This window comes from Oncorhynchus kisutch, linkage group LG25 (genome assembly GCF_002021735.2).
Source record: "Oncorhynchus kisutch isolate 150728-3 linkage group LG25, Okis_V2, whole genome shotgun sequence".
Classification (NCBI taxonomy): Eukaryota; Metazoa; Chordata; class Actinopteri; order Salmoniformes; family Salmonidae; genus Oncorhynchus; species Oncorhynchus kisutch.
In genome coordinates this window covers 31,575,253-31,601,328 of record NC_034198.2, presented here as the reverse complement: position 1 = coordinate 31,601,328, position 26,076 = coordinate 31,575,253, and the positions used below count along the sequence as shown (strand labels likewise).

At 48.5% G+C, this 26,076-nt stretch overlaps 1 protein-coding gene across 1 annotated transcript; it reads right to left on the bottom strand.

The window, feature by feature from the left end:
- Window positions 1–5,852: 5,852 nt before the first annotated feature.
- LOC109880191 (mitoferrin-2) lies at window positions 5,853–26,076 on the bottom strand. The gene is made up of 4 exons (XM_031804928.1): window positions 23,715–26,076; window positions 17,929–18,157; window positions 14,904–14,960; window positions 5,853–8,533 (listed from the first exon to the last, which is right to left on the bottom strand). Exons 1-4 carry the CDS (start codon window positions 24,054–24,056, stop codon window positions 7,977–7,979), a joined length of 1,185 nt encoding a protein of 394 aa, XP_031660788.1. The 5' UTR covers window positions 24,057–26,076; the 3' UTR covers window positions 5,853–7,976.

Below are 26,076 nucleotides of genomic sequence, written 5' to 3'. Positions count from 1 at the left end.
GACAGACCTGCTGGAGGATCCTCCAGCCACAGCTTCTGTTGACTCAACATTATACTGTACAGCAGGCACACTGTCAGCTACCATTACTACTACTGTCCCGTGGTCTTCCTCTTCATCCTTTTCAAACTAGTAACAAACGCATGTACGCACACACACCAACAGGGCTTAGCTTCAGACTAAATAGTTTACATTAGGCTGGGAGATAGGTAGGCAAGAGACGGCAAACACACAAATCCCCCCTCCCCCACAACACACACACGCAGTCAGGCTCTCATGAGGAGTATCTGCAGTGGCCTGGTGGGGCAAGCTTCAGCTAGCTACACCACAGGCAGGAAGAGAGGGGACGGGTCAAACACACACAGACAGACAGACAGACACACAGATGGCTCATTAACACTCGCTGTTTGAATAGGTGTCTGGCTGACAAGAGGCTCCATGTGAGCATGTGTGTGTGTGTGTGTGTGTGTGTGTGTGTGTGTGTGTGTGTGTGTGTGTGTGTGTGTGTGTGTGTGTGTGTGTGTGTGTGTGTGTGTGTGTGTGTGTGTGTGTGTGTGAGTGCGTGCGTGCGTGCGTGCGTGCGTGCGTGCGTGCGTGCGTGCGTGCGTGCGTGCGTGTGTGTGTGATTAGCCAGTGAGACATCACTCTACACTTGAAGCTGTGTGAAAAGGAGCTGATTCTTCTTAAAGCTGCTTGTCTTAAACAGCACTGTTAGCCTTACTGTAGCAAACCAGAGAGGACCCCTTGCTTTAAGCTACTTCTATATACCCCTCTCTGTTCAACGTTAACAAATCAGTTAGCAGATACTACAGTGATTCACTGTACAATAAGTTGATTTCTTCAGGAAGGGGGAAAACCATGATCATCACAAGTATAGTGGCTCAACTTTAATGTAACATTCCTCAATCGTTTCATCAATAATGTTATTGTCCAGGTTGAGAAATTCATGAATTCATCCTGATTCTCTACATTGGTAATATTCTATTGTTCTGAATGTGGGCTGTAACCAGTCACATACTCCATTAGAGGCTGCTGAGGGGAGAAGGCTGAAGAATGGCTGGAAGGCATGGTGTAAAGTACTTAAGTAAAAATACTTTACAGTTCTACGTAAGTCATTTGGGGGGGTATCTGTACTTTTTTTACTTTTACTTCACTTACATTCCTAAAGAAAATAATGTACTTTTTACTCCATACATTTTCCCTGACACCCAAAAGTACTCATTGCATTTTGAATGCTTAGCAGGACAGGAAAATGGTCCAATTCACGCACTTATCAAGAGAACATCCCTGGTCATCTCTACTGCCTCTGATCTGGCGGACTCACTAAACACACGTTTCATTTGTAAATTATGTCTTAGTGTTGGAGTGTTCCCCTGGCTATGTGTAAATGATGTCTTAGTGTTGGAGCCCCTGGCTATCTGTAAATGATGTCTTAGTGTTGGAGCCCCTGACTATCTGTAAATGATGTCTTAGTGTTGAGGCCCCTGGCTATCTGTAAATGATGTCTTAGTGTTGGAGTGTTCCCCTGGCTATCTGTAAATGATGTCTTAGTGTTGGAGCCCCTGGCTATCTGTAAATGATGTCTTAGTGTTGGAGTGTTCCCCTGGCTATCTGTAAATGATGTCTTAGTGTTGGAGCCCCTGGCTATCTGTAAATGATGTCTTAGTGTTGGAGCCCCTGGCTATCTGTAAATTATGTCTTAGTGTTGGAGCCCCTGGCTATCTGTAAATGATGTCTTAGTGTTGGAGCCCCTGGCTATCTGTAAATGATGTCTTAGTGTTGGAGCCCCTGGCTATCTGTAAATGATGTCTTAGTGTTGGAGCCCCTGGCTATCTGTAAATGATGTCTGAGTGTTGGGGCCCCTGGCTATCTGTAAATGATGTCTTAGTGTTGGAGCCCCTGGCTATCTGTAAATGATGTCTTAGTGCTGGAGCCCATGGCTCTCTGTAAATGATGTCTTAGTGTTGGAGCCCCTGGCTATCTGTAAATGATGTCTTAGTGTTGGAGCACCTGGCTATCTGTAAATTATGTCTTAGTGTTGGAGCCCCTGGCTATCTGTAAATGATGTCTTAGTGTTGGAGCCCCTGGCTATCTGTAAATGATGTCTTAGTGTTGGAGCCCCTGGCTATCTGTAAATGATGTCTTAGTGTTGGAGCCCCTGGCTATCTGTAAATGATGTCTTAGTGTTGGAGCCCCTGGCTATCTGTAAATGATGTCTTAGTGTTGGAGCCCCTGGCTATCTGTAAATGATGTCTTAGTGTTGGAGCCCCTGGCTATCTGTAAATGATGTCTTAGTGTTGGAGCCCCTGGCTATCTGTAAATGATGTCTTAGTGTTGGAGCCCCTGGCTATCTGTAAATGATGTCTTAGTGTTGGAGCCCCTGGCTATCTGTAAATGATGTCTTAGTGTTGGAGCCCCTGGCTATCTGTAAATGATGTCTTAGTGTTGGAGCCCCTGGCTATCTGTAAATGATGTCTTAGTGTTGGAGCCCCTGGCTATCTGTAAATGATGTCTTAGTGTTGGAGCCCCTGGCTATCTGTAAATGATGTCTTAGTGTTGGAGCCCCTGGCTATCTGTAAATGATGTCTTAGTGTTGGAGCCCCTGGCTATCTGTAAATGATGTCTTAGTGTTAGAGCCCCTGGCTATCTGTAAATGATGTCTTAGTGTTGGAGCCCCGGGCTATCTGTAAATGATGTCTTAGTGTTGGAGCCCCTGGCTATCTGTAAATGATGTCTTAGTGTTGGAGCCCCTGGCTATCTGTAAATGATGTCTTAGTGTTGGAGCCCCTGGCTATCTGTAAATGATGTCTTAGTGTTGGAGCCCCTGGCTATCTGTAAATGATGTCTTAGTGTTGGAGCCCCTGGCTATCTGTAAATGATGTCTTAGTGTTGGAGCCCCTGGCTATCTGTAAATGATGTCTTAGTGTTGGAGTGTTCCCCTGGCTATCTGTAAATGATGTCTGAGTGTTGGAGCCCCTGGCTATCTGTAAATGATGTCTGAGTGTTGGAGCCCCTGGCTATCTGTAAATGATGTCTTAGTGTTGGAGCCCCTGGCTATCTGTAAATGATGTCTTAGTGTTGGAGCCCCTGGCTATCTGTAAATGATGTCTTAGTGTTGGAGCCCCTGGCTATCTGTAAATGATGTCTTAGTGTTGGAGCCCCTGGCTATCTGTAAATGATGTCTTAGTGTTGGAGCCCCTGGCTATCTGTAAATGATGTCTTAGTGTTGGAGCCCCTGGCTATCTGTAAATTATGTCTTAGTGTTAGAGCCCCTGGCTATCTGTAAATTATATCTTAGTGTTGGAGCCCCTGGCTATCTGTAAATGATGTCTTAGTGTTGGAGCCCCTGGCTATCTGTAAATGATGTCTTAGTGTTGGAGCCCCTGGCTATCTGTAAATGATGTCTTAGTGTTGGAGCCCCTGGCTATCTGTAAATGATATCTTAGTGTTGGAGTGTTCCCCTGGCTATCTGTAAATTATGTCTTAGAGTTGGAGCCCCTGGCTATCTGTAAATGATGTCTTAGTGTTGGAGCCCCTGGCTATCTGTAAATGATGTCTTAGTGTTGGAGCCCCTGGCTATCTGTAAATGATGTCTTAGTGTTGGAGCCCCTGGCTATCTGTAAATTATGTCTTAGTGTTGGAGTGTTCCCCTGGCTATCTGTAAATGATGTCTGAGTGTTGGAGCCCCTGGCTATCTGTAAATGATGTCTTAGTGTTGGAGCCCCTGGCTATCTGTAAATGATGTCTTAGTGTTGGAGCCCCTGGTCTCTGTAAATGATGTCTTAGTGTTGGAGCCCCTGGCTATCTGTAAATGATGTCTTAGTGTTGGAGCCCCTGGCTATCTGTAAATGATGTCTTAGTGTTGGAGCCCCTGGCTATCTGTAAATGATGTCTTAGTGTTGGAGCCCCTGGCTATCTGTAAATGATGTCTTAGTGTTGGAGCCCCTGGCTATCTGTAAATGATGTCTTAGTGTTGGAGCCCCTGGCTATCTGTAAATGATGTCTTAGTGTTGGAGCCCCTGGCTATCTGTAAATGATGTCTTAGTGTTAGAGCCCCTGGCTATCTGTAAATGATGTCTTAGTGTTGGAGCCCCTGGCTATCTGTAAATGATGTCTTAGTGTTGGAGCCCCTGGCTATCTGTAAATGATGTCTTAGTGTTAGAGCCCCTGGCTATCTGTAAATGATGTCTTAGTGTTGGAGCCCCTGGCTATCTGTAAATGATGTCTTAGTGTTGGAGCCCCTGGCTATCTGTAAATGATGTCTTAGTGTTGGAGCCCCTGGCTCTCTGTAAATGATGTCTTAGTGTTGGAGCCCCTGGCTATCTGTAAATGATGTCTTAGTGTTGGAGCCCCTGGCTCTCTGTAAATAACAAATACAAATAACATGAACCGTCTGGTTTGCTTAATATAAGGCATTTAATTATTTATACTTTTACTTTTGATACTTTTACTTGTGGTATATTTTAGTCAGTACATGTGCTTTTGATAGTTATGTATATTTAAAACCAAATACTTTTACTCAAGTAGTATATTACTTGGTGACTTTGACTTTTACTTGAGTCATTTTCTATTTAGGTATAATTACTTTTACTCCAGTATGACAACTGGGTACTTCTTCCACCACTGCTGGGACGGAACAAATGGAATGGCATCACACCCTTGGAAACCATGTGTTTGATACCATTCCACCTATATCTGCTCCAGCCATTACCACGAGCCCGTCCTCCCTAATTAAGGTGCCACCAACCTCCTGTGATACACTCACAGGTAAAGGAGACCCAGCTGTGTGAGCGAGGCGGTTATGTTTCGGGTCGCAGGGTGAAAGTTCAGATCTGCACCTGTGCCTCAGCCTAAACACAATACCTGTCACCAACAGACAGCCTTTCGAGCTAATGTGTGTGTGTGTGTGTGTGTGTGTGTGTGTGTGTGTGTTTGTGTGTTTGACAGGGGAGCAAATACCTGAGACATGTTCAAGTCCACACACAAACACACACATATTATTACTATTTTTAAAACATAATAGCAACAGACCTGAATTATAAAAAAGATAAATATCAGACACAAGCCTGGTTGCTAGACAGCCAGCCAGACAGACACATCTCATGGGTGGGATGCATCAGACCCTTCATCCTCTTGACACGGACAAATAAACCCTACACACACATCAAATAACCTTACAATGGAAAACACTGGGGGAGATCACTCTCTAACATCATCTAACTGCTAATGACTTTATTTTCTTATCAGCAGGCTATCCAGGAAGTACCTCAAACTTTCTGTATTCCTCTGCCATGTGTTACTATGACAATAGAGATATATAGGTGACACAAACGGCTGTTTAAAGGTCCATTGCAGTCAAAATCGTGTTAATCCTGTGTTTAGTATCATATTGTAAAGCTGATGAATATAACACTGTAAAAGTGTGAAAACATTTAATCAGTGTTATTTCCTGTCCGTTTCTGGTTGAAACTAGAATATGCAATGGACCTTCTAATCGGCGGGTTTTGCAAGGGTGGAGTTTCAGCTTGCCTGGTGACACGTCACCAAGCAGTACATTAGTTAATAGTCCAATAACAGAGTTCCAGAGTTTTCCCCTCCCAGCAAAATTCTTGCTTGAGGAATAGTATATTTCTTAACAAATAAATATTTGTTCTTCTTTTCAACCATTCTGATGTAAAACTATTACAGTTAGGTACTTGTTACCCACAAATGATTTTATATCGATATAAAAACGGCCTTTAAGGTTTTGATCGCAGTATGTGAGATTCTACTGCATTGTTTTGTTGTTGCTGAGAGGAAAGGTATATGTGTCTGTGTGTACGAAAACAAACAATGCAAACAAGTGTAACAGCACCTGTGGGCAACCTGAGGGAGTCTACTGCTCTGTTTATTGATCAGACAGGATTACAGGGGACAGTCAGACAGAGGTCAAGAAGACTGATCAGCTGCATTCATCATCCACACACACAGCTGAGGCCACATAGGCTACGTTTACACAGGCAGCCCAATTCTGACCTCTGATCCGATTGGTAAAAATACCAATTATTGTTAAGAGATCAGAATTGGGCTGCCTGTATAAACACAGCCATACACACCGAGTGTCATGGATAAGTCCCTTAATCAATCAATTCATGTAATAGTTAATACACAACAGTATAATGATGTCACACCCCTAGCCACTGATCTAAGGCCAGTTTAGCATTCTCTCCAATGGTTAAGTTAGTATTTCGGGAGAGGACGCTGATCCTAGATCTGTGTCCAACGGTTACTTCTACCTGAAGTTTTTAGAACGGCTTATTAACAGATGACTTGTGCAGAAACCTTTCAATGGAAGTTCCCCTGAAACATGAGCTCTTTCCTTCTTGACCCTTTGGAGTCAGGGCCAGACCGTAACATTCACATGATGTCAACATGTTTCTGTAGTGTGGATTTTGCTTCATGCTGGGAATCCATATTGTGTGTGTGTGCCAGTCAGCCTCTGTTTTAGCCAACCGGTCCTGTCTAAACCTTCATGTGTTCTAGTCAGTCTAGGTAAAACAAGGGTGTGACTGTAAACTGAAGTGTGTTTACGTTGGAGTTATTTTAGTCAAATGCAGAGCGACATACAGGAGCAATCAGGATTAAGTGCGTCGCTCAAAGGCTCATCAGTATATGTTAAAACCTGGTCGGCTCGTGGATTTGAATCAGCAACCTTTCGGTTACGGTCCAAACGCTCTTAAGCGCTAAGCTACCTGTCATCTGTGTGGGCTAACCCATCCAAGAATTTGATCTACTCCAAGCAAAAGTACAAAGTGAGATCTGGGCAAACCCCCCCCACCCCACTCTGCTTACATCAGTGCAAATAACAAGGCAAGATGGAATTTATCTTCCAATGAATTGTCCAAAGATCCATGGTGATTCTCTCCATTCTTTCTATACACCAAAGCCAACCAACGTTAGTACTGTAGGGGTTCAGGAATCACTTTAACTCAATAGTTCCTCTCAGAATATATTTACTGCACTTTACAACTTACTGTCAGCAATATATTTAAGATATATATATATATTTATTTAAGTCTATATTTTGAGAGAAATTCCTGATTTCAAACCTCAAGAAGAGGTTTACGTCTCTACCAGTTCAAGAAATTACAAACTGATACTAGGTCTGGGGTTAAGGCGATCTTGTACATGAAGCCTATAAACAATCGTCTGGGTTTACACAAATGCCTCCAAAAGGCCCACTGTCACTCACACCTGGCCAAATGATATTACTCAAGAGCTTTATTGGGATGGTCACAGTGCCCCCTGGTGGGGCTTACAGTGAACAACATTCTCATCCAGATACATTAAAACGCAAGAATTAACACTACAGGTAGACTCCGTAATAGATCATCATACAAAGCTGGGCGACTTCCCGCTAACACATAACAATAACAGAATCCAAATCTGCCAAGATGACCGCAACTACTGGCTATTTCCAATCTGCGCCTCAATTAGACAATCTTGTTGTTAATTTCCGAAAGCAGGAAGTGGCCAACTGTCTGTGTATGATGAGGTCATAGTCTTTAAGAACACCGACAGAACAGCTGTCGTCAAATTCATCCCAACAAAACTCTATGAAAGGTGCTGGACACTTTACATATTTCACAACTAAATCCGCTGGAGTAAAACAGAAGCATCTCTTTCAGGTTGACGTTTATGTGCGTTATATGGGTATACATTGAACACGTACTGTCAATACATCACATATTCACTTTCATAGTGTATTGTAAATCCTCAGTTTCAAACAGTTTAGCAGAGATGTTGATGGTTGAGCCACAGATGGAAGTGTGTTATTGGCAGTCTGAACGGGGTAAATAAGAGGTGGGTATTGGTTGGTTTATGTGCGTATCGATTCTTCCTCTCCCTCGCTCTGAACACCTGCTCCAAAGGAAAAGGAGGTTGATAGATAAAAAAAGGAAGAGATGAAGAGATATGGCTGAAAGAAAATAGGACCTGATTTATTTCCCCTCCCGCTGTAGCGCGACCCTCTTCTCCTGCTGGTGCTTGGTGATTCCGTACTTGAAGAACTCATAGACAGACCAGCTGATGGCTGTGGAGGGCATCTGATAGATCACCCTGGCCTGGACTCCTTTAAAGAACCCAGGCAGGCCACCCAGCCTGTACACTGTCCGGAAGGCATGGGCCAGGCCTGTGATGTGTCTGTGTGTCCCCTGACCTCCACCCTGGCCTGCAGCGGGGAGCCCCACCAGGGACTCCTGGGTGTTGAGCAGGGTCTTGCAGACATCCAGAGGGGTGGTGGCTGCAGCAGCGATGGCCCCGGCCAGGGCTCCAGACACCATGTGTGAGGAGGGGTTGTACTGTCTGTGGGGGTTGAGCAGCTCCTGGAGGTACTCGTAGGTCATGAAGTGGAGAGCCTGGAAGGGGACGTTCATGGTGAGCTGGGTGGTGTAGGAGCGGTAAAAGGCCCCAGGGCCCTCGCTCTGCCACACGGCACGCACACAGTCCATCACGCCGCGGTACGGGGAGTTATACATCTGCAAACGCTGCTTCACCACTGGACAGGGAGAAAAAGAGAGAGGGAGGGACAAGTGAGCAGAGGGGAGGGAGGGAGGGAGGGACAAGTGAGCAGAGGGGAGGGAGGGAGGGACAAGTGAGCAGAGGGGAGGGAGGGAGGGACAAGGGAGTAGAGGGGAGGGACAAGTGAGCAGAGGGGAGGGAGGTAGGGACAAGGGAGTAGAGGGGAGGGACAAGTGAGCAGAGGGGAGGGAGGGAGGGACAAGTGAGCAGAGGGGAGGGAGGGAGGGACAAGTGAGCAGAGGGGAGGGAGGGAGGGACAAGTGAGCAGAGGGGAGGGAGGGAGGGACAAGTGAGCAGAGGGGAGGGAGGGAGGGACAAGTGAACAGAGGGGAGGGAGGGAGGGACAAGTGAACAGAGGGGAGGGAGGGAGGGACAAGGGAGTAGAGGGGAGGGACAAGTGAACAGAGGGGAGGGAGGGAGGGACAAGGGAGTAGAGGGAGGGAGGGACAAGGGAGTAGAGGGGAGGGAGGGAGGGACAAGGGAGTAGAGGGGAGGGAGGGAGGGACAAGGGAGTAGAGGGGAGGGAGGGAGGGACAAGGGAGCAGAGGGGAGGGAGGGAGGGACAAGGGAGCAGAGGGGAGGGAGGGAGGGACAAGGGAGCAGAGGGGAGGGAGGGAGGGACAAGGGAGCAGAGGGGAGGGAGGGAGGGACAAGGGAGCAGAGGGGAGGGAGGGAGGGACAAGGGAGCAGAGGGGAGGGAGGGAGGGACAAGGGAGCAGAGGGGAGGGAGGGAGGGACAAGGGAGCAGAGGGAGGGAGGGAGGGACAAGGGAGCAGAGGGGAGGGAGGGAGGGACAAGTGAGCAGAGGGGAGGGAGGGAGGGACAAGTGAGCAGAGGGGAGGGAGGGAGGGACAAGTGAGCAGAGGGGAGGGAGGGAGGGACAAGTGAGCAGAGGGGAGGGAGGGAGGGACAAGTGAGCAGAGGGGAGGGAGGGAGGGACAAGTGAGCAGAGGGGAGGGAGGGAGGGACAAGTGAGCAGAGGGGAGGGAGGGAGGGACAAGTGAGCAGAGGGGAGGGAGGGAGGGACAAGTGAGCAGAGGGGAGGGAGGGAGGGACAAGTGAGCAGAGGGGAGAGAGGGAGGGACAAGTGAGCAGAGGGGAGGGAGGGAGGGACAAGTGAGCAGAGGGGAGGGAGGGAGGGACAAGTGAGCAGAGGGGAGGGAGGGAGGGACAAGTGAACAGAGGGGAGGGAGGGAGGGACAAGTGAACAGAGGGGAGGGAGGGAGGGACAAGGGAGTAGAGGGAGGGAGGGAGGGACAAGGGAGTAGAGGGGAGGGAGGGAGGGACAAGGGAGTAGAGGGGAGGGAGGGAGGGACAAGGGAGTAGAGGGGAGGGAGGGAGGGACAAGGGAGCAGAGGGGGAGGGAGGGAGGGACAAGGGAGCAGAGGGGGGGGAGGGAGGGACAAGGGAGCAGAGGGGAGGGAGGGAGGGACAAGGGAGCAGAGGGGAGGGAGGGAGGGACAAGGGAGCAGAGGGGAGGGAGGGAGGGACAAGGGAGCAGAGGGGAGGGAGGGAGGGACAAGGGAGGGAGGGACAAGGGAGCAGAGGGGAGGGAGGGAGGGACAAGGGAGCAGAGGGGAGGGAGGGAGGGACAAGGGAGCAGAGGGGAGGGAGGGAGGGACAAGTGAGCAGAGGGGAGGGAGGGAGGGACAAGGGAGTAGAGGGGAGGGAGGGAGGGACAAGTGAGCAGAGGGAGGGACAAGGGAGTAGAGGGGAGGGAGGGACAAGTGAGCAGAGGGGAGGGACAAGTGAGCAGAGGGGAGGGACAAGTGAGCAGAGGGGAGGGACAAGTGAGCAGAGGGGAGGGACAAGTGAGCAGAGGGGAGGGACAAGTGAGCAGAGGGGAGGGACAAGTGAGCAGAGGGGAGGGACAAGTGAGGCAGAGGGGAGGGACAAGTGAGCAGAGGGAGGGACAAGTGAGCAGAGGGGAGGGAGGGAGGGACAAGTGAGCAGAGGGGAGGGAGGGAGGGACAAGTGAGCAGAGGGGAGGGAGGGAGGGACAAGTGAGCAGAGGGGAGGGAGGGAGGGACAAGTGAGCAGAGGGGAGGGAGGGAGGGACAAGTGAGCAGAGGGGAGGGAGGGAGGGACAAGTGAGCAGAGGGGAGGGAGGGAGGGACAAGTGAGCAGAGGGGAGGGAGGGAGGGACAAGTGAACAGAGGGGAGGGAGGGAGGGACAAGTGAACAGAGGGGAGGGAGGGAGGGACAAGGGAGTAGAGGGGGGGAGGGAGGGACAAGGGAACAGAGGGGAGGGAGGGACAAGGGAGTAGAGGGGAGGGACAAGGGAAGTAGAGGGGAGGGAGGGAGGGAGGGACAAGGGAGTAGAGGGGAGGGAGGGACAAGGGAGTAGAGGGGAGGGAGGGAGGGACAAGGGAGTAGAGGGGAGGGAGGGAGGGACAAGGGAGTAGAGGGGAGGGAGGGAGGGACAAGGGAGTAGAGGGGAGGGAGGGAGGGACAAGGGAGTAGAGGGGAGGGAGGGAGGGACAAGGGAGTAGAGGGGAGGGAGGGACAAGGGAGCAGAGGGGAGGGAGGGAGGGACAAGGAGCAGAGGGGAGGGAGGGAGGGACAAGGGAGCAGAGGGGAGGGAGGGAGGGACAAGTGAGCAGAGGGGAGGGAGGGAGGGACAAGGGAGTAGAGGGGAGGGAGGACAAGTGAGCAGAGGGGAGGGACAAGTGAGCAGAGGGGAGGGAGGGAGGGACAAGTGAGCAGAGGGAGGGAGGGAGGGACAAGTGAGCAGAGGGGAGGGAGGGAGGGGACAAGGGAGTAGAGGGGAGGGAGGGAGGGACAAGGGAGTAGAGGGGAGGGAGGGAGGGAGGGACAAGGGAGTAGAGGGGAGGGAGGGAGGGACAAGGGAGTAGAGGGGAGGGAGGGAGGGACAAGGGAGAAGAGGGGAGGGAGGGACAAGGGAGAAGAGGGGAGGGAGGGTAGGGACAAGGGAGCAGAGGGGAGGGAGGGAGGGACAAGGGGAGCAGAGGGGAGGGACAAGTGAGCAGAGGGGAGGGAGGGAGGGACAAGTGAGCAGAGGGGAGGGAGGGAGGGACAAGAGTGAGCAGAGGGGAGGGAGGGAGGGGGACAAGTGAGCAGAGGGAGGAGGGAGGGACAAAGTGAGCGAGGGAGGGACAAGTGAGCAGAGGGAGGGAGGGAGGGACAAGTGAGGCAGGGGAGGAGGGAGGGACAAGTGAGCAGAGGGGAGGGAGGGAGGGACAAGTGAGCAGAGGGGAGGGAGGGAGGGACAAGTGAGCAGAGGGGAGGGAGGGAGGGACAAAGTGAGCAGAGGGGAGGGAGGGAGGGACAAGTGAGCAGAGGGGGAGGGAGGGAGGGACAAGTGAGGCAGAGGGGAGGGAGGGAGGGACAAGTGAGCAGAGGGAGGGAGGGAGGGACAAGTGAGCAGAGGGGAGGGAGGAGGGACAAGTGAGCAGAGGGGAGGGAGGGAGGGACAAGTGAGCAGAGGGGAGGGAGGGAGGGACAAGTGAGCAGAGGGGAGGGAGGGAGGGACAAGTGAGCAGAGGGGAGGGAGGGAGGGACAAGTGAGCAGAGGGGAGGGAGGGAGGGACAAGTGAGCAGAGGGGAGGGAGGGAGGGACAAGTGAGCAGAGGGGAGGGGGAAGGGAGGGAGGGACAAGTGAGCAGAGGGGAGGGAGGGAGGGACAAGTGAGCAGAGGGGAGGGAGGGAGGGACAAGTGAGCAGAGGGGAGGGAGGGAGGGACAAGTGAGCAGAGGGGAGGGAGGGAGGGACAAGTGAGCAGAGGGGAGGGAGGGAGGGACAAGTGAGCAGAGGGGAGGGAGGGAGGGACAAGTGAGCAGAGGGGAGGGAGGGAGGGACAAGTGAGCAGAGGGGAGGGAGGGAGGGACAAGTGAGCAGAGGGGAGGGAGGGAGGGACAAGTGAGCAGAGGGGAGGGAGGGAGGACAAGTGAGCAGAGGGAGGGAGGAGGGACAAGTGAGCAGAGGGAGGGAGGGAGGGACAAGTGAGCAGAGGGGAGGGAGGGAGGGACAAGTGAGCAGAGGGGAGGGAGGGAGGGACAAGTGAGCAGAGGGGAGGGAGGGAGGGACAAGTGAGCAGAGGGGAGGGAGGGAGGGACAAGTGAGCAGAGGGGAGGGAGGGAGGGACAAGTGAGCAGAGGGGAGGGAGGGAGGGACAAGTGAGCAGAGGGGAGGGAGGGAGGGACAAGTGAGCAGAGGGGAGGGAGGGAGGGACAAGTGAGCAGAGGGGAGGGAGGGAGGGACAAGTGAGCAGAGGGGAGGGAGGGAGGGACAAGTGAGCAGAGGGGAGGGAGGGAGGGACAAGTGAGCAGAGGGGAGGGAGGGAGGGACAAGTGAGCAGAGGGGAGGGAGGGAGGGACAAGTGAGCAGAGGGGAGGGAGGAGGGACAAGTGAGCAGAGGGGAGGGAGGGAGGGACAAGTGAGCAGAGGGGAGGGAGGGAGGGACAAGTGAGCAGAGGGGAGGGAGGGAGGGACAAGTGAGCAGAGGGACGGAGGGACAAGGGAGTAGAGGGGAGGGACGGAGGGACAAGTGAACAGAGGGGACGGAGGGACAAGTGAGCAGAGGGGAGGGAGGTAGGGACAAGGGAGTAGAGGGGAGGGAGGGAGGGACAAGTGAGCAGAGGGGAGGGAGGAAGGGATAAGTGAGTAGAGGGAGGAAAGGACAAGTGAGTAGAGGGAGGAAAGGACAGGTGAGTAGAGGGAGGAAAGGACAGGTGAGTAGAGGGAGGAAAGGACAGGTGAGTAGAGGGAGGAAAGGACAGGTGAGTAGAGGGAGGAAAGGACAGGTGAGTAGAGGGAGGAAAGGACAGGTGAGTAGAGGGAGGAAAGGACAGGTGAGTAGAGGGAGGAAAGGACAGGTGAGTAGAGGGAGGAAAGGACAGGTGAGTAGAGGGAGGAAAGGACAGGTAAGTAGAGGGAGGAAAGGACAGGTGAGTAGAGGGAGGAAAGGACAGGTGAGTAGAGGGAGGAAAGGACAGGTGAGTAGAGGGAGGAAAGGACAGGTGAGTAGAGGGAGGAAAGGACAGGTGAGTAGAGGGGAGGGAGGGATGGAGGAAGCATTAGAAAGACCTCAACCTGCCCCCCACCCCCCAATCTCCCCCTCCACCTAGCTAGCAGGTAGAGTAAACAGGTTAGGCCCTCGAGGTACAAGGTGCTACACCTGCAGAGGGAGCTCTGACACAGTGGTTTATCTGCAGCAAACAACATCTCAGTGTCCTTAACTTCTTGAGTGTAGGTGGCAGGATTTTCGTTTTTGGCTAAAAGACATACCCACTTGAAACTGCCTATTTCTCAGGCAAGAATATGCATAATTGTCAGATTAGGATAGAAAACACTCTAAAGTTTCCAAAACGGTCAAAATATTGTCTGTGAGTATAACAGAACTGATATTGCAGGTGAAAACCTGAGGAAAATCAAACCAGGAAGTGCTGTTTTTCCTAAAAGCTCTCCGTTCCATTGGATGCCTTGCCTCCATTTAAAGGGACATCAAACAGATTGCTTTTCTTATAGCTTCCTCGAGGTGTCAGTCTTTAGACAGTTTCAGGCTTTTATTTTGAAAAAATGAGCGAGAAAGATAACATCACGTCAGTGGATAGCTGGGTGTTCGCAGAGTTTTGCTTGTGCAACAGAGTGGGGCTGCCATTGTCTCTCCCTCTCCTATTGAAAAAGCGACAGTCCCGGTTGATATATTATCGATTATATATTTTAAAAACAACCTGAGGATTGATTATAAAAAAACGTTTGACATGTTTCCCTGGACATTACGGATACTATTTGGAATTTTCGTCTGCGATGTCGTGACCGCTCGAGCCTGTGGATTTCTGAACATAATGCGCCAAACAAATGGAGGTATTTTGGATATAAAAATAATCTTTATGGAACAAAAGGAACATTTATTGTGTAACTGGGAGTCTCTTGAGTACAAACATCCGAAGATCATCAAAGATAAGCGATTTAATCTATTGCTTTTCTGACTTTCGTGACCAATCTACTTGGCTGCTAGTGTTTGTAATATTTTGTCTACTGAGAGAGATGTTCTTACATAAACGGTTGGTTTGCTTTCGCCGAACAGCTGTATTTAAATCTGACACACCAGGTGGATTAACAACAAGCTAAGCTGTGTTTTGCTATATTGCACTTGTGATTTCATGAAAATGAAATATTTTTTGTAATTTAATTTGAATTTGGTGCTCTGCAGTTCAGCGGGTGTTGATGAAAATGATCCCGCTAAAGGGATGGGTGCGTCAAGAAGTTTAATACACCCCATGCATCAGAAGGAGAAAAGCAGGTTCAAAGCAGTGCCGTGAGACCTGTGTCCCTGGCCCTCACCCAGGGAAAGAGATAGATTATTTATAGACAGAGAAATGTACCTTCAGATGGGTTCATGGCTGCGTCATGAAGCAATGTGGCTACACACCCTGCCGTACCTGTAACACACACACACACACCCCAATGGTGAACAACAACAAGAGAGAGAGAGAAAGATTGCAGCGAATGAACGAAAAAGCAGAGGAGAAATCCTCTAGTTCTCTCTAGTGGTAAAACAGGACATCATCACTGCTGATGGACCAGAGTTAAAACTTCTCTTCCTCTACTGGGCATGTCTGCAATCTCTTACCCTGCCTCTCCCTTGACTTGGAAACAAGGGAGGGGGGAAGAAGAGAGAAGACAGCTGACCTGGGAAGAAGAGAGAGAAAAAGCAGAGAAGACAGCTGACCTGGGAAGAAGAGAGAGAAAAAGCAGAGAAGACAGCTGACCTGGGAAGAAGAGAGAGAAAAGCAGAGAAGACAGCTGACCTGGGAAGAAGAGAGAGAAAAAGCAGAGAAGACAGCTGACCTGGGAAGAAGAGAGAGAAAAAGCAGAGAAGACAGCTGACCTGGGAAGAAGAGAGAGAAAAGCAGAGAAGACAGCTGACCTGGGAAGAAGAGAGAGAAAAAGCAGAGAAGACAGCTGACCTGGGAAGAAGAGAGAGAAAAAGCAGAGAAGACAGCTGACCTGGGAAGAAGAGAGAGAAAAAGCAGAGAAGACAGCTGACCTGGGAAGAAGAGAGAGAAAAAGCAGAGAAGACAGCTGACCTGGGAAGAAGAGAGAGAAAAAGCAGAGAAGACAGCTGACCTGGGAAGGAGAGAGAGAAAAAGCAGAGAAGACAGCTGACCTGGGAAGGAGAGAGAGAAAAAGCAGAGAAGACAGCTGACCTGGGAAGGAGAGAGAAAAAGCAGAGAAGACAGCTGACCTGGGAAGAAGAGAGAGAAAAGCAGAGAAGACAGCTGACCTGGGAAGAAGAGAGAGAAAAAGCAGAGAAGACAGCTGACCTGGGAAGAAGAGAGAGAAAAAGCAGAGAAGACAGCTGACCTGGGAAGAAGAGAGAGAAAAAGCAGAGAAGACAGCTGACCTGGGAAGAAGAGAGAGAAAAAGCAGAGAAGACAGCTGACCTGGGAAGAAGAGAGAGAAAAAGCAGAGAAGACAGCTGACCTGGGAAGAAGAGAGAGAAAAAGCAGAGAAGACAGCTGACCTGGGAAGAAGAGAGAGAAAAGCAGAGAAGACAGCTGACCTGGGAAGAAGAGAGAGAAAAAGCAGAGAAGACAGCTGACCTGGGAAGAAGAGAGAGAAAAAGCAGAGAAGACAGCTGACCTGGGAAGAAGAGAGAGAAAAAGCAGAGAAGACAGCTGACCTGGGAAGAAGAGAGAGAAAAAGCAGAGAAGACAGCTGACCTGGGAAGAAGAGAGAGAAAAAGCAGAGAAGACAGCTGACCTGGGAAGAAGAGAGAGAAAAAGCAGAGAAGACAGCTGACCTGGGAAGAAGAGAGAGAAAAAGCAGAGAAGACAGCTGACCTGGGAAGAAGAGAGAGAAAAAGCAGAGAAGACAGCTGACCTGGGAAGAAGAGAGAGAAAAGCAGAGAAGACAGCTGACCTGGGAAGAAGAGAGAGAAAAAGCAGAGAAGACAGCTGACCTGGGAAGAAGAGAGAGAAAAAGCAGAGAAGACAGCTGACCTGGGAAGAAGAGAGAGAAAAAGCAGAGAAGATAGCTGACCTGGGAAGAAGAGAGAGAAAAAGCAGAGAAGACAGCTGACCTGGGAAGAAGAGAGAGAAAAAGCAGAGAAGACAGCTGACCTGGGAAGAAGAGAGAGAAAAAGCAGAGAAGACAGCTGACCTGGGAAGAAGAGAGAGAAAAAGCAGAGAAGACAGCTGACCTGGGAAGAAGAGAGAAAAAGCAGAGAAGACAGCGGACCTGGGAAGAAGAGAGAAAAAGCAGAGAAGACAGCTGACCTGGGAAGAAGAGAGAGAAAAAGCAGAGAACAGAAACAGGGATAAATAGAGAAATATTCTCTAGTACTTGCTTTGTCTGAGCAAACTGTGTTTCAAGTTTCTTGTCGTGCAAATTAGAACTGTGTGGACAGACCTAGATGGCAGCTACTTAGTGAACTCTCAGAGGACTGTTAGTCTGGTTCTAACTGCAGTCTGCTTTCCTTTCACATGCTCTCTAATAAAGCTAGTTACAACTATGGGGGACAGAAACAATTCCTGCAGTAATAATAGTGTCTTTCTTTACCCTCTGAAGGTCTCTGATGCAGTCAGTCTGTGAATGTGGCTGACTCGGCAGAATGCTGACCATTCATACGGGGTCATATCAGCCGCGCGGCCAGATAAATACCACTCCTACTAGCCTCCAGGGCCAGAATTAGACCCCACCATCAGCTGATACCCCGCCAGAGTGGCTGGTGATGTTTTTCATCACACTGGCGAGTGGACCAACAAGTTAGTTTCAGGCCAATCAATCAATTAAAATGTATTTTATAAAGCTCTTTTTACATCAGCAGTTATACAGATACCCAGCCTAAAACCCCAAAGAGCAAGCAATGCAGAAGCACGGTAGCTAGGGAAAAACTCCCTAGAAAGACAGGAACCTAGGACAAAACCAAGAGAGAAACCAGGGCCTGCTTACTGTCTGGGTATGAGAGAGCCTGGAGCTCAAGCAGTAGTCCTGTCTACAGAATGGGGCTATAGGAACCATGTAGCACCACTCCTCAGCCACTGTGCTCCAGGTGGCAGGCTGACTCACCCACCCACCCACACAACTCAGTGTCTGAGAGCAAGGTTCATCTAGGTTTGTCCAAGTTGCATCTGCTTAGTGCCCAGGGGAGAAAAGGGCCTCTCCCTCTCTACAGTGTGAACCAACATTACAGGACTACAGAACTAAATAATTCACTACTTGATTGAGTTGCTAAGAATAATTTTGGAAACACCAAATGAAATGAGTGTTTACAAGAAAAAAACAAGGTAATTTACTGTATGTAGGTTGCATAGGAGAAGTACAGGCTTGGTATGCACACATGTGCATTTTGTGCGTGTGCTTTGCATGTATATGCCTTGTGTGTGCTGTGTTTTCCCGGTATACCGTTGGCCAGGTGGCTGTTAGCACCGGGATGGATGATGTCACCCAGACTCTTCTTCAGTTTCTCGTAGCAGGCGAAGTAGAGAGCATGCGCCGGTCCTGCCCCCACGGCCGTGGCATTCAGCCCTCTCATTGGTCGCCAGACACCCTCTGTGGTTATGATTCGCCGAAGCGCGTCCATCACATTCCGGTAGCGTGCGGCAGGCTCAGGCTGTAGGCTCTGCATTCGCGTCTACACAGGGGAGAGGTTAGAGGTCACAGACTTACTGGTTACCCAAGTCATAACCTAACCACACACTTCTCGCCATACCATAATCTAACCAGAATGTTTAAATTACATTTGAGAAACTTCCATGTTGGAATAAAATCTTAGCAGAGGTGGGATGAGTGCAGTACTTGTAATATATTAAAAAAGCCAAGTCATAATATTGGTAGTGCTTCCACATGCTAAATAGTTTCACGTTTGAACATTTTGAGTGGTCGTGCCCCCCCCCCCCCCCCCCCTCATTTTGGGGAATATCCACAATATGGGAATTAACAGCACTCACACCCCCTGCCCCTACACACACTCCTTTCTGTGAGGCACTCCCCCCAGCAGCACTCACACGCCCTGCCCCTACACACACTCCTTTCTGTGAGGCACTCCACCCAGCAGAACTCACACGCCCTGCCCCTACACACACTCCTTTCTGTGAGCCACTCCCCCCAGCAGCACTCACACCCCCTGCCCCTACACACACTCCTTTCCGTGAGCCGCTCCCCCCAGCAGCACTCACACGCCCTGCCCCTACACACACTCCTTTCTGTGAGCCACTCCTCCCAGCAGCACTCACACGCCCTGCCCCTACACACACTCCTTTCCGTGAGCCGCTCCCCCCAGCAGCACTCACACGCCCTGCCCCTACACACACTCCTTTTCGCTGGGCCAGTGTCCAGGTTCAGTGTTCATCCCGTGAGGTTTAGGGTTGCACATTTTGGGGAATATCCACAGGTGGAAACTGTCCATGGGAATATGGGAATTAACAGAAATATATGAAAATTAATGCCATTTAAACTGTGGAATTATTTGCATTGGATCTATTTACCATATCATACAGAGACAGACACCTTTTACCTTATCATAAGACATCATTGAAAATGATTAAATCCTTCCAATAGAAAAAAAACAATTGAGTGACAAATTGAACTTTAATTAAATGAGTTGACTCTTCACATGGGATGATTTCACTGAACAACAAAAGGGAATATTGAATGATCTCCAATGATCCATCGTATCTCCCAAAAATTGTCTTGGTCAGTCTGTTGTGTGCTTTGGTGTGTGTGTTCCCAAACAAGGACCAGTTGCGCTCTGAGGTGGCTGATGTTGGTGGGATTTAGAGGATGATGGAGGCAACATGAGAAAGAGCCTCAGATCCACAAAGTCCCTTCCACCAGGTGGCTGATGAAATATGTTGGCACGACTGCCATAATGCATCACCATCCCAAAGACCTTGCTTGGAAGTGTACTCCGCCAGACTGCCAAGAACCTTCCCCTCATCCAGGCCAAGGTGGTGAAACACGGTAGTGATGACACCATAGGCCTTGTTGATCTCTGCACCAGACATGATGCTCTTGCCAGCATACTTGGGGTCCAACATGTACGTTGCAGTGTGTTTGGGCTTCAGGCACAAGTCTTCACACTTTTTGATGCATTTCAGAACTGTAGTTTCCTCTGCTTGGCACAACAGTGAAGTGGGCAGGGCAGTATGGATTTATTATATTACATCTGCAAGCAGAGTCTGAACATCAGACATGATGGCATTGTCTTCCTCAATCTGTGCAATGGCTACTGCTATAGGTTTCCCTCTGCTTACCACTCTTTCCCAAAATACATCATCCAGTAGGATCCTCTTGATGGGGCTGTCCATATCGGCAGACTGTGATATGGCCATTTCTTGGAGAGACTCCTTCCCCTCCAGGAGACTATCAAACATGATGACAACACCACCCCAACGGGTGTTGCTGGGCAGCTTCAATGTGGTGCTCTTATTCTTCTCACTTTGCTTGGTGAGGTAGACTGCTGCTATAACTTGATGACCCTTCACATATCTAACCCCTTTCCTTGGCTCTCTTGTAGAATGTATCCATTGTTTTCAGTGCCATGATGTCCTTGAGAAGCAGATTCAATGTATGAGCATCACAGCCAATGGGTGTGATGTGAGGGTAGGACTCCTCCACTTTAGACCAAGCAGCCTTCATGTTCGCAGCATTGTCTGTCACCAGTGCAAATACCTTCTGTGGTCCAAGGTCATTGATGACTGCCTTCAGCTCATCTGCAATGAATTGACTGGTGTGTCTGTTGTCCCTTGTGTCTGTGCTCTTGTAGAATACTGGTGGAGGGATGGAGATCTAGTTAATTATTCCTTGCCCACAAACATTCGACCACCCATCAGAGAAAGGTTCAGGGTTCATCCTCTCTCTGTGAGGCTAGGGGCCAGTATCAAGGTTCAGGGTTCATCCTCTCTCTGTGAGGCTAGGGGCCAGTGTCAAGGTTCAGGGTTCATCCTCTCCCTGTGAGGCTAGGGGCCAGTGTCAAGGTTCAGGGTTCATCCTCTCTCTGTGAGGCTAGGGGCCAGTGTCAAGGTTCAGGGTTCATCCTCTCTCTGTGAGGCTAGGGGCCAGTGTCAAGGTTCATCCTCTCTCTGTGAGGCTAGGGGCCAGTGTCAAGGTTCAGGGTTCATCCTCTCCCTGTGAGGCTAGGGGCCAGTGTCAAGGTTCAGGGTTCATCCTCTCTCTGTGAGGCTAGGGGCCAGTGTCAAGGTTCATCCTCTCTCTGTGAGGCTAGGGGCCAGTGTCAAGGTTCATCCTCTCTCTGTGAGGCTAGGGGCCAGTGTCAAGGTTCAGGGTTCATCCTCTCTCTGTGAGGCTAGGGGCCAGTGTCAAGGTTCATCCTCTCTCTGTGAGGCTAGGGGCCAGTGTCAAGGTTCATCCTCTCTCTGTGAGGCTAGGGGCCAGTGTCAAGGTTCAGGGTTCATCCTCTCTCTGTGAGGCTAGGGGCCAGTGTCAAGGTTCAGGGTTCATCCTCTCTGTGAGGCTAGGGACCAGCTAGTGCTGTGAAACGCATAGAGGGTCTTCTAATAACGTCCAAAGGAGAGGCCCGGGCTACAGCTGAATGGACAATACATGCTGATTGCTTGCTGCACTGTGTATGTCAGTGTGTTACAGGAACTGTAAAGCACTGTGGAATGCCGGGCCTGTAAGAGAGAGCAGACTCCTACACGTCAACCAACCATGCATAATGTAGCAGTACCTGGATGGGTTTGAAACCTTTAGAACATCGCCATCTTGCAAGATATTTGATGTCAATGTTTCAATGAGAGTTCGGTATGAATCAATGTTAAAGGTAATGAGAACAGTTCTCTCAGCCACGACACACGATATGTAGCCTATGGTTGTGTATTGCAGAGAGCTTAGCTTGTCTAGAAAGAGCCTTTCTAACCTCAACCTTTGGAATGAGTGTAAACAACGAGTTGACATCATCTCTACTGTGCAATCTGTGAGACAACCACTGCAAGCTATTTTCAGAGGATTATCAACTGTTAGTCCACTGGGGTCAGCTGTCAGCTTGAGCTAGGTCCCCTCTGTAGAGATCTGCTAATGTGTTTATAAGTAAAGACGGTCAATGCCATGTTGTTTGACAGGTGACATGATTTATAGATCAGTGAGTCTGTGTCTCAGGCTGCCCTTCCTCTGCAAGCAGACTGTTTCACTGTCTGGGCTGCACCTCAATACTTTAAAAGACACATGCTTTCCTAGTCTCCTTTACTTCGTCTGCGCGCATTTGAAAACTCAGTATATGTGAAAGCAACACGGTGGCTGGATGCCAACTGGGAACATGCTTTTTTTTGACTGTCCTGTTCTTTCATGTCGTTGAAGAGAGGAGACGGGGCGAGGAAGCCATTTTAGACGACTGAGACGAAGCCCAAGCTGTGTGAGCAGCACCTGGATCAGAGGTAGGAAATACAGCTGGGAAAGACAGATGAATCTCCGCTTTGTTCTGAGAGAGCCCTGCTCTCCCACCTGACACTAACAGCTGACTCGTCTCCCTACCTGACCGCTCTGACTCGGTTGCTCCGTCTCTGCTAACTGCATAGTCGTACACACTGACCGCAGCGGTCTACAAATCTCCCTGAATCTTAAATAACTACTCAATATTATTCGTAGATCAGTCAGTCACAATTTACCGATGATATATCACGGTTTTGATGCTCCCAAACACCACCAATCATTTCCAGCAGTGACCAACTCATGACTCGCTCTACAGGGACCACAAAATATACCAGACAAAACGCTGGGCTCTCATGTGCAGAGCAGACCTAAATCAGTGAGTGGGCCTGTCAAAACAGCATAGGCTAATGTAACGTAACACATCTGGTTTACATAACACCTAAGTCATCCCGGCTAAGCACTTCATCCAACACACATTTAAAGTCTTATAACAATAAACAGAACTATGGTTCTAAGAGTGTGCAGTGGTAGAGCCAACCTGTCAGCCTAATTCTGCATAATGAGCACAGCAACATAGAAGCATTGTGCTCTTAATCCCAGGACATCCAGCCCGGTATTTTCTGTAAACAAAGAACAGTTCTACCCCATCTAAATGCTGCCAGGTAGCAATTAGCATTGCAAGTTCGTTTTGCATGGCCCGATGCCCCGCGGGTGCGGAGTTTCACACTGTACACCATTGGTTTCTATTGAATCTCCTTACAACCGGGGAACCGGGCCATGCAAAACGAACTGACCCATTGACGATCTAATACTTTTTGACAGAATCCAGGGTGCCTGTACTAACCTATGGGTTCTCTTCTTAAATAGTTTGGAAATACAGGGAGTTACACCTAGAAGCCATATGCATGCTAAAAGCAGTTTGGAACGTTTTTCAAATGTAACGTTAGCTACTAATCGATCACATACTCTCCTACGTTTACTAGTCACCTAGCTAGCTGGTGGGCAACAGTCAGCGGGTGATGTGTTTACATGTACAGGAAATGGGGCACATGTGCTGCTTCATTCCACCTAACCGTCTCCTTTCTCAAAGCGAATAATAACTTTGCGTGTTATTAGTATGTAAAACTACCTGGGGGGTGCACACTAATGGCAATAGGGACCATAGTAAATTGCAGTAAGAAAATATTATATCAGGCGCCAACTAAATAGCTGGCTACAGTACTAGCTAATCATTATTCACCCCCAGACTCGAGCCGATGCACAGCCAGGGGCCGACCTTGCGGTTTTGGTTAGCTAACTAACAGCTAAAATGGCTAACGTTAGACAGCTAGCTAATAAGATGACAACGGCAATATTCACTTCCTAAAAGTTTACCTTTCCATTTTATTGAAATTCTGTATGCCAAAGTTAAGTTAATGAATATGGTGACTAATTATGTGACAAATCTAACTTGTGTGCACTGCAGTAACTAACTAGCTAGGTAACGTTACCTAATCTAGCAAGTAGAGCAGGCTCGATCCACTGATATTCGTAGTGGATGGAAGTTAGCTCTTTAGCATGCTAAGTTAGCGTCCTAGCTGAAATGTTAGCCTGTCTGGTTTCGACCTTGCCTCATATGTGCTGTGACTGACAAACTTATTGACAAGGTGGCCACCAATCGGATTCGCATGATTGCTGAAGCCACATCATGACAAGCAAAGTAATTTCTAACCCTCCAATGCAATGTGCCCAAGCTCCAAGACCAGTCGGTTAACTATCTAAGTTAGCGGCTAACGCTAGCCCAACATAGCCTACCGCGTTACCTTGACACAGTCGATGGGGAACATCAGGCAATGCTCCATGATCCCAGCCACTGCTCCTGCAAACATGTGGGTGCTGGTGGAAGCGCCTTGCGGCAAACCCTCATACTCCGGTTCCGAAGCATCTGCTATTTCAGGAGGGCCACCGCTAAACTGAACAGTCTGGATCTCTGCATCGCCTCCGATCCGGGGAGACAAATTCCCAACGAGGCTCTCCGACACTCCCCAGATCCTTCCACTGAACCATCGGACCTCTGCGCCGGCTGAGGCTCCAGCAACCCCGGCGTTCCCGCCTGCTGTCTCCGCTGTCATCCGATGCCTTCTCGGGAAACCATCCGCTTCCATTGGAATCTCGATGGACAGTCTTTACTTTATGCCCCGATGGCACTCCGTCTAAGGCGGTTTCGTGTTCGCGTACCGTTGGTAGTTTTTTACATTCCCGTCCCAGATGTTTACCGGTCGTACACCGTTTCCACGCCCCGCCTCCCTCAGTCCCCAGAGCGGACAGGTCCACGCAGTGTTTGGGAAAGGCTTGCCGAAACCCCAACAACCGGATGTTCCGGTTTTCAGGGGAAGTGGGAAGAGAGCCTGTGACGCGACGGCCGCTTTTGGACGTTAACATAATGTGGTTGGTTGAGCTATAACTGCATTTTCTATTGCATCAGGATTAAAACGGAATGTTTCTAAATGTGAAATGTTATGTTTATTTGACTCTGATGATAAAGAAATAGAAAATATTCCTGTAAAGGACTGTGTTAAAAATTTAGGAATACATCTGTCAAAAAACCACTTAGTCAGACAACATTTGAATTTCTCTCCTAAAATTAAGAGAACTAAACATATATTTAATAATTGGCTACAAAGAGATCTTTCTATACTTGGGAGAGTACTTCTGTCCAAGGCAGAGGGTCTGTCTCGTTTTGTGTACCCCTCATTATCGTTATGTGTAAATCTAGCTACTTGTAAAGAGATCAATAAGACCTTTCTTGACTTCATCTGGAAAAATAAGCCTCACAAACGAAAAAAAGATGTCCTTTCTAACCAAAGAGCTGAAGGCGGTCTAGAAGTGTTGGACTTTGTTGACATAAATAACACTTTCAAGATAAACTGGTTGAAAAAATGTTTGCTCAATACTGATTCAATATGGTATTTCATTCCAAATAATGTGTTTAATAAATTGGGAGGTCTTCAATTTTTACTGAAATGTAATTATATTCCTGAAAGATTACCTGCTAAATTGGCTAGGTTTCACCAACAAGCTTTACTGGACTGGAAAATATGTTTCCTGCACAATTTTTTCCCCTCATAAAGCTCTTTTGTGGAATAATTCAGACATAACTGTAAGGAATAAGTCATTGTTCTACCCCAGCAGGCATGAGAGGAATATTGACTTTGTCCTTGATATTTTTGACAACAAGGGTAATATTCTTACATATGAACAATTTATAACATTGAAAGAGTTTCCAATACCTTTCAGAGAGTTTATTTCTGTGATCAAAGCCGTTCCCAGTGGTCTAACTACACTTATGAAAAGTCATCTTAATTTTGGGAATGATCACAAAGTTTATCCAGATCTCAGATTGGAAGGCGTGGGCTTACTTGAGATATCTTGTTGTGATAAATATATAAGATAAATATATAAGAAAAATTCTTCATTCACAAAACCAACTTACACCGAGAGGAAAGTTTTTCTGGAACATGCTTATTCCTGACAAATGCATGGTTAAGGCCTTACAAATACTGTATACCAAACAAAGTTAAAGAAGTGCACTTCAACATTTTGCATAAGATATATCCATGTAATTCTATGATGTCCAAATTTGTGGCTATTGATGATATCTGCGTTTTCTGTGAAAAAGAAGGTGAGAATCTGTCTCACTTGTTCTTTGAATGTAAATTTGTGTCCGAATTTTGGGAAAACCTTGCAAAGTACTTATTTACCATGATGAACACTGCCTATAATTTTAACATAAAATAGATATGTTACTATTGCAATGATAACAAAACCACTGAAATTATTGTTATTTTTTAAATTCTTGTTGCCAAAAACTTTATACACAAATAAAAATTCAAAAATTCTATACGAAAATTACCAATTTTTCTGATTGAATTTAATTATCTTATTAAAACACTAACCCTAGTGAATAACAAAAAGAATAACATCTTCATGAATCATTATAATAAGATATTTCCAGAGCGAATATAATTGCACTTAAATTGTTTCTTTTTTGTATTTTATTGATATTTTTGTATGTTTGAGCATTGTTAATACCTGTGTTTGGTTTGCTAGACATGTTTGATGTAGCAATGTAAGTAGATTTTTGTATTATGAATAATAAAAAATAACATTTTTATAAAAAAATAA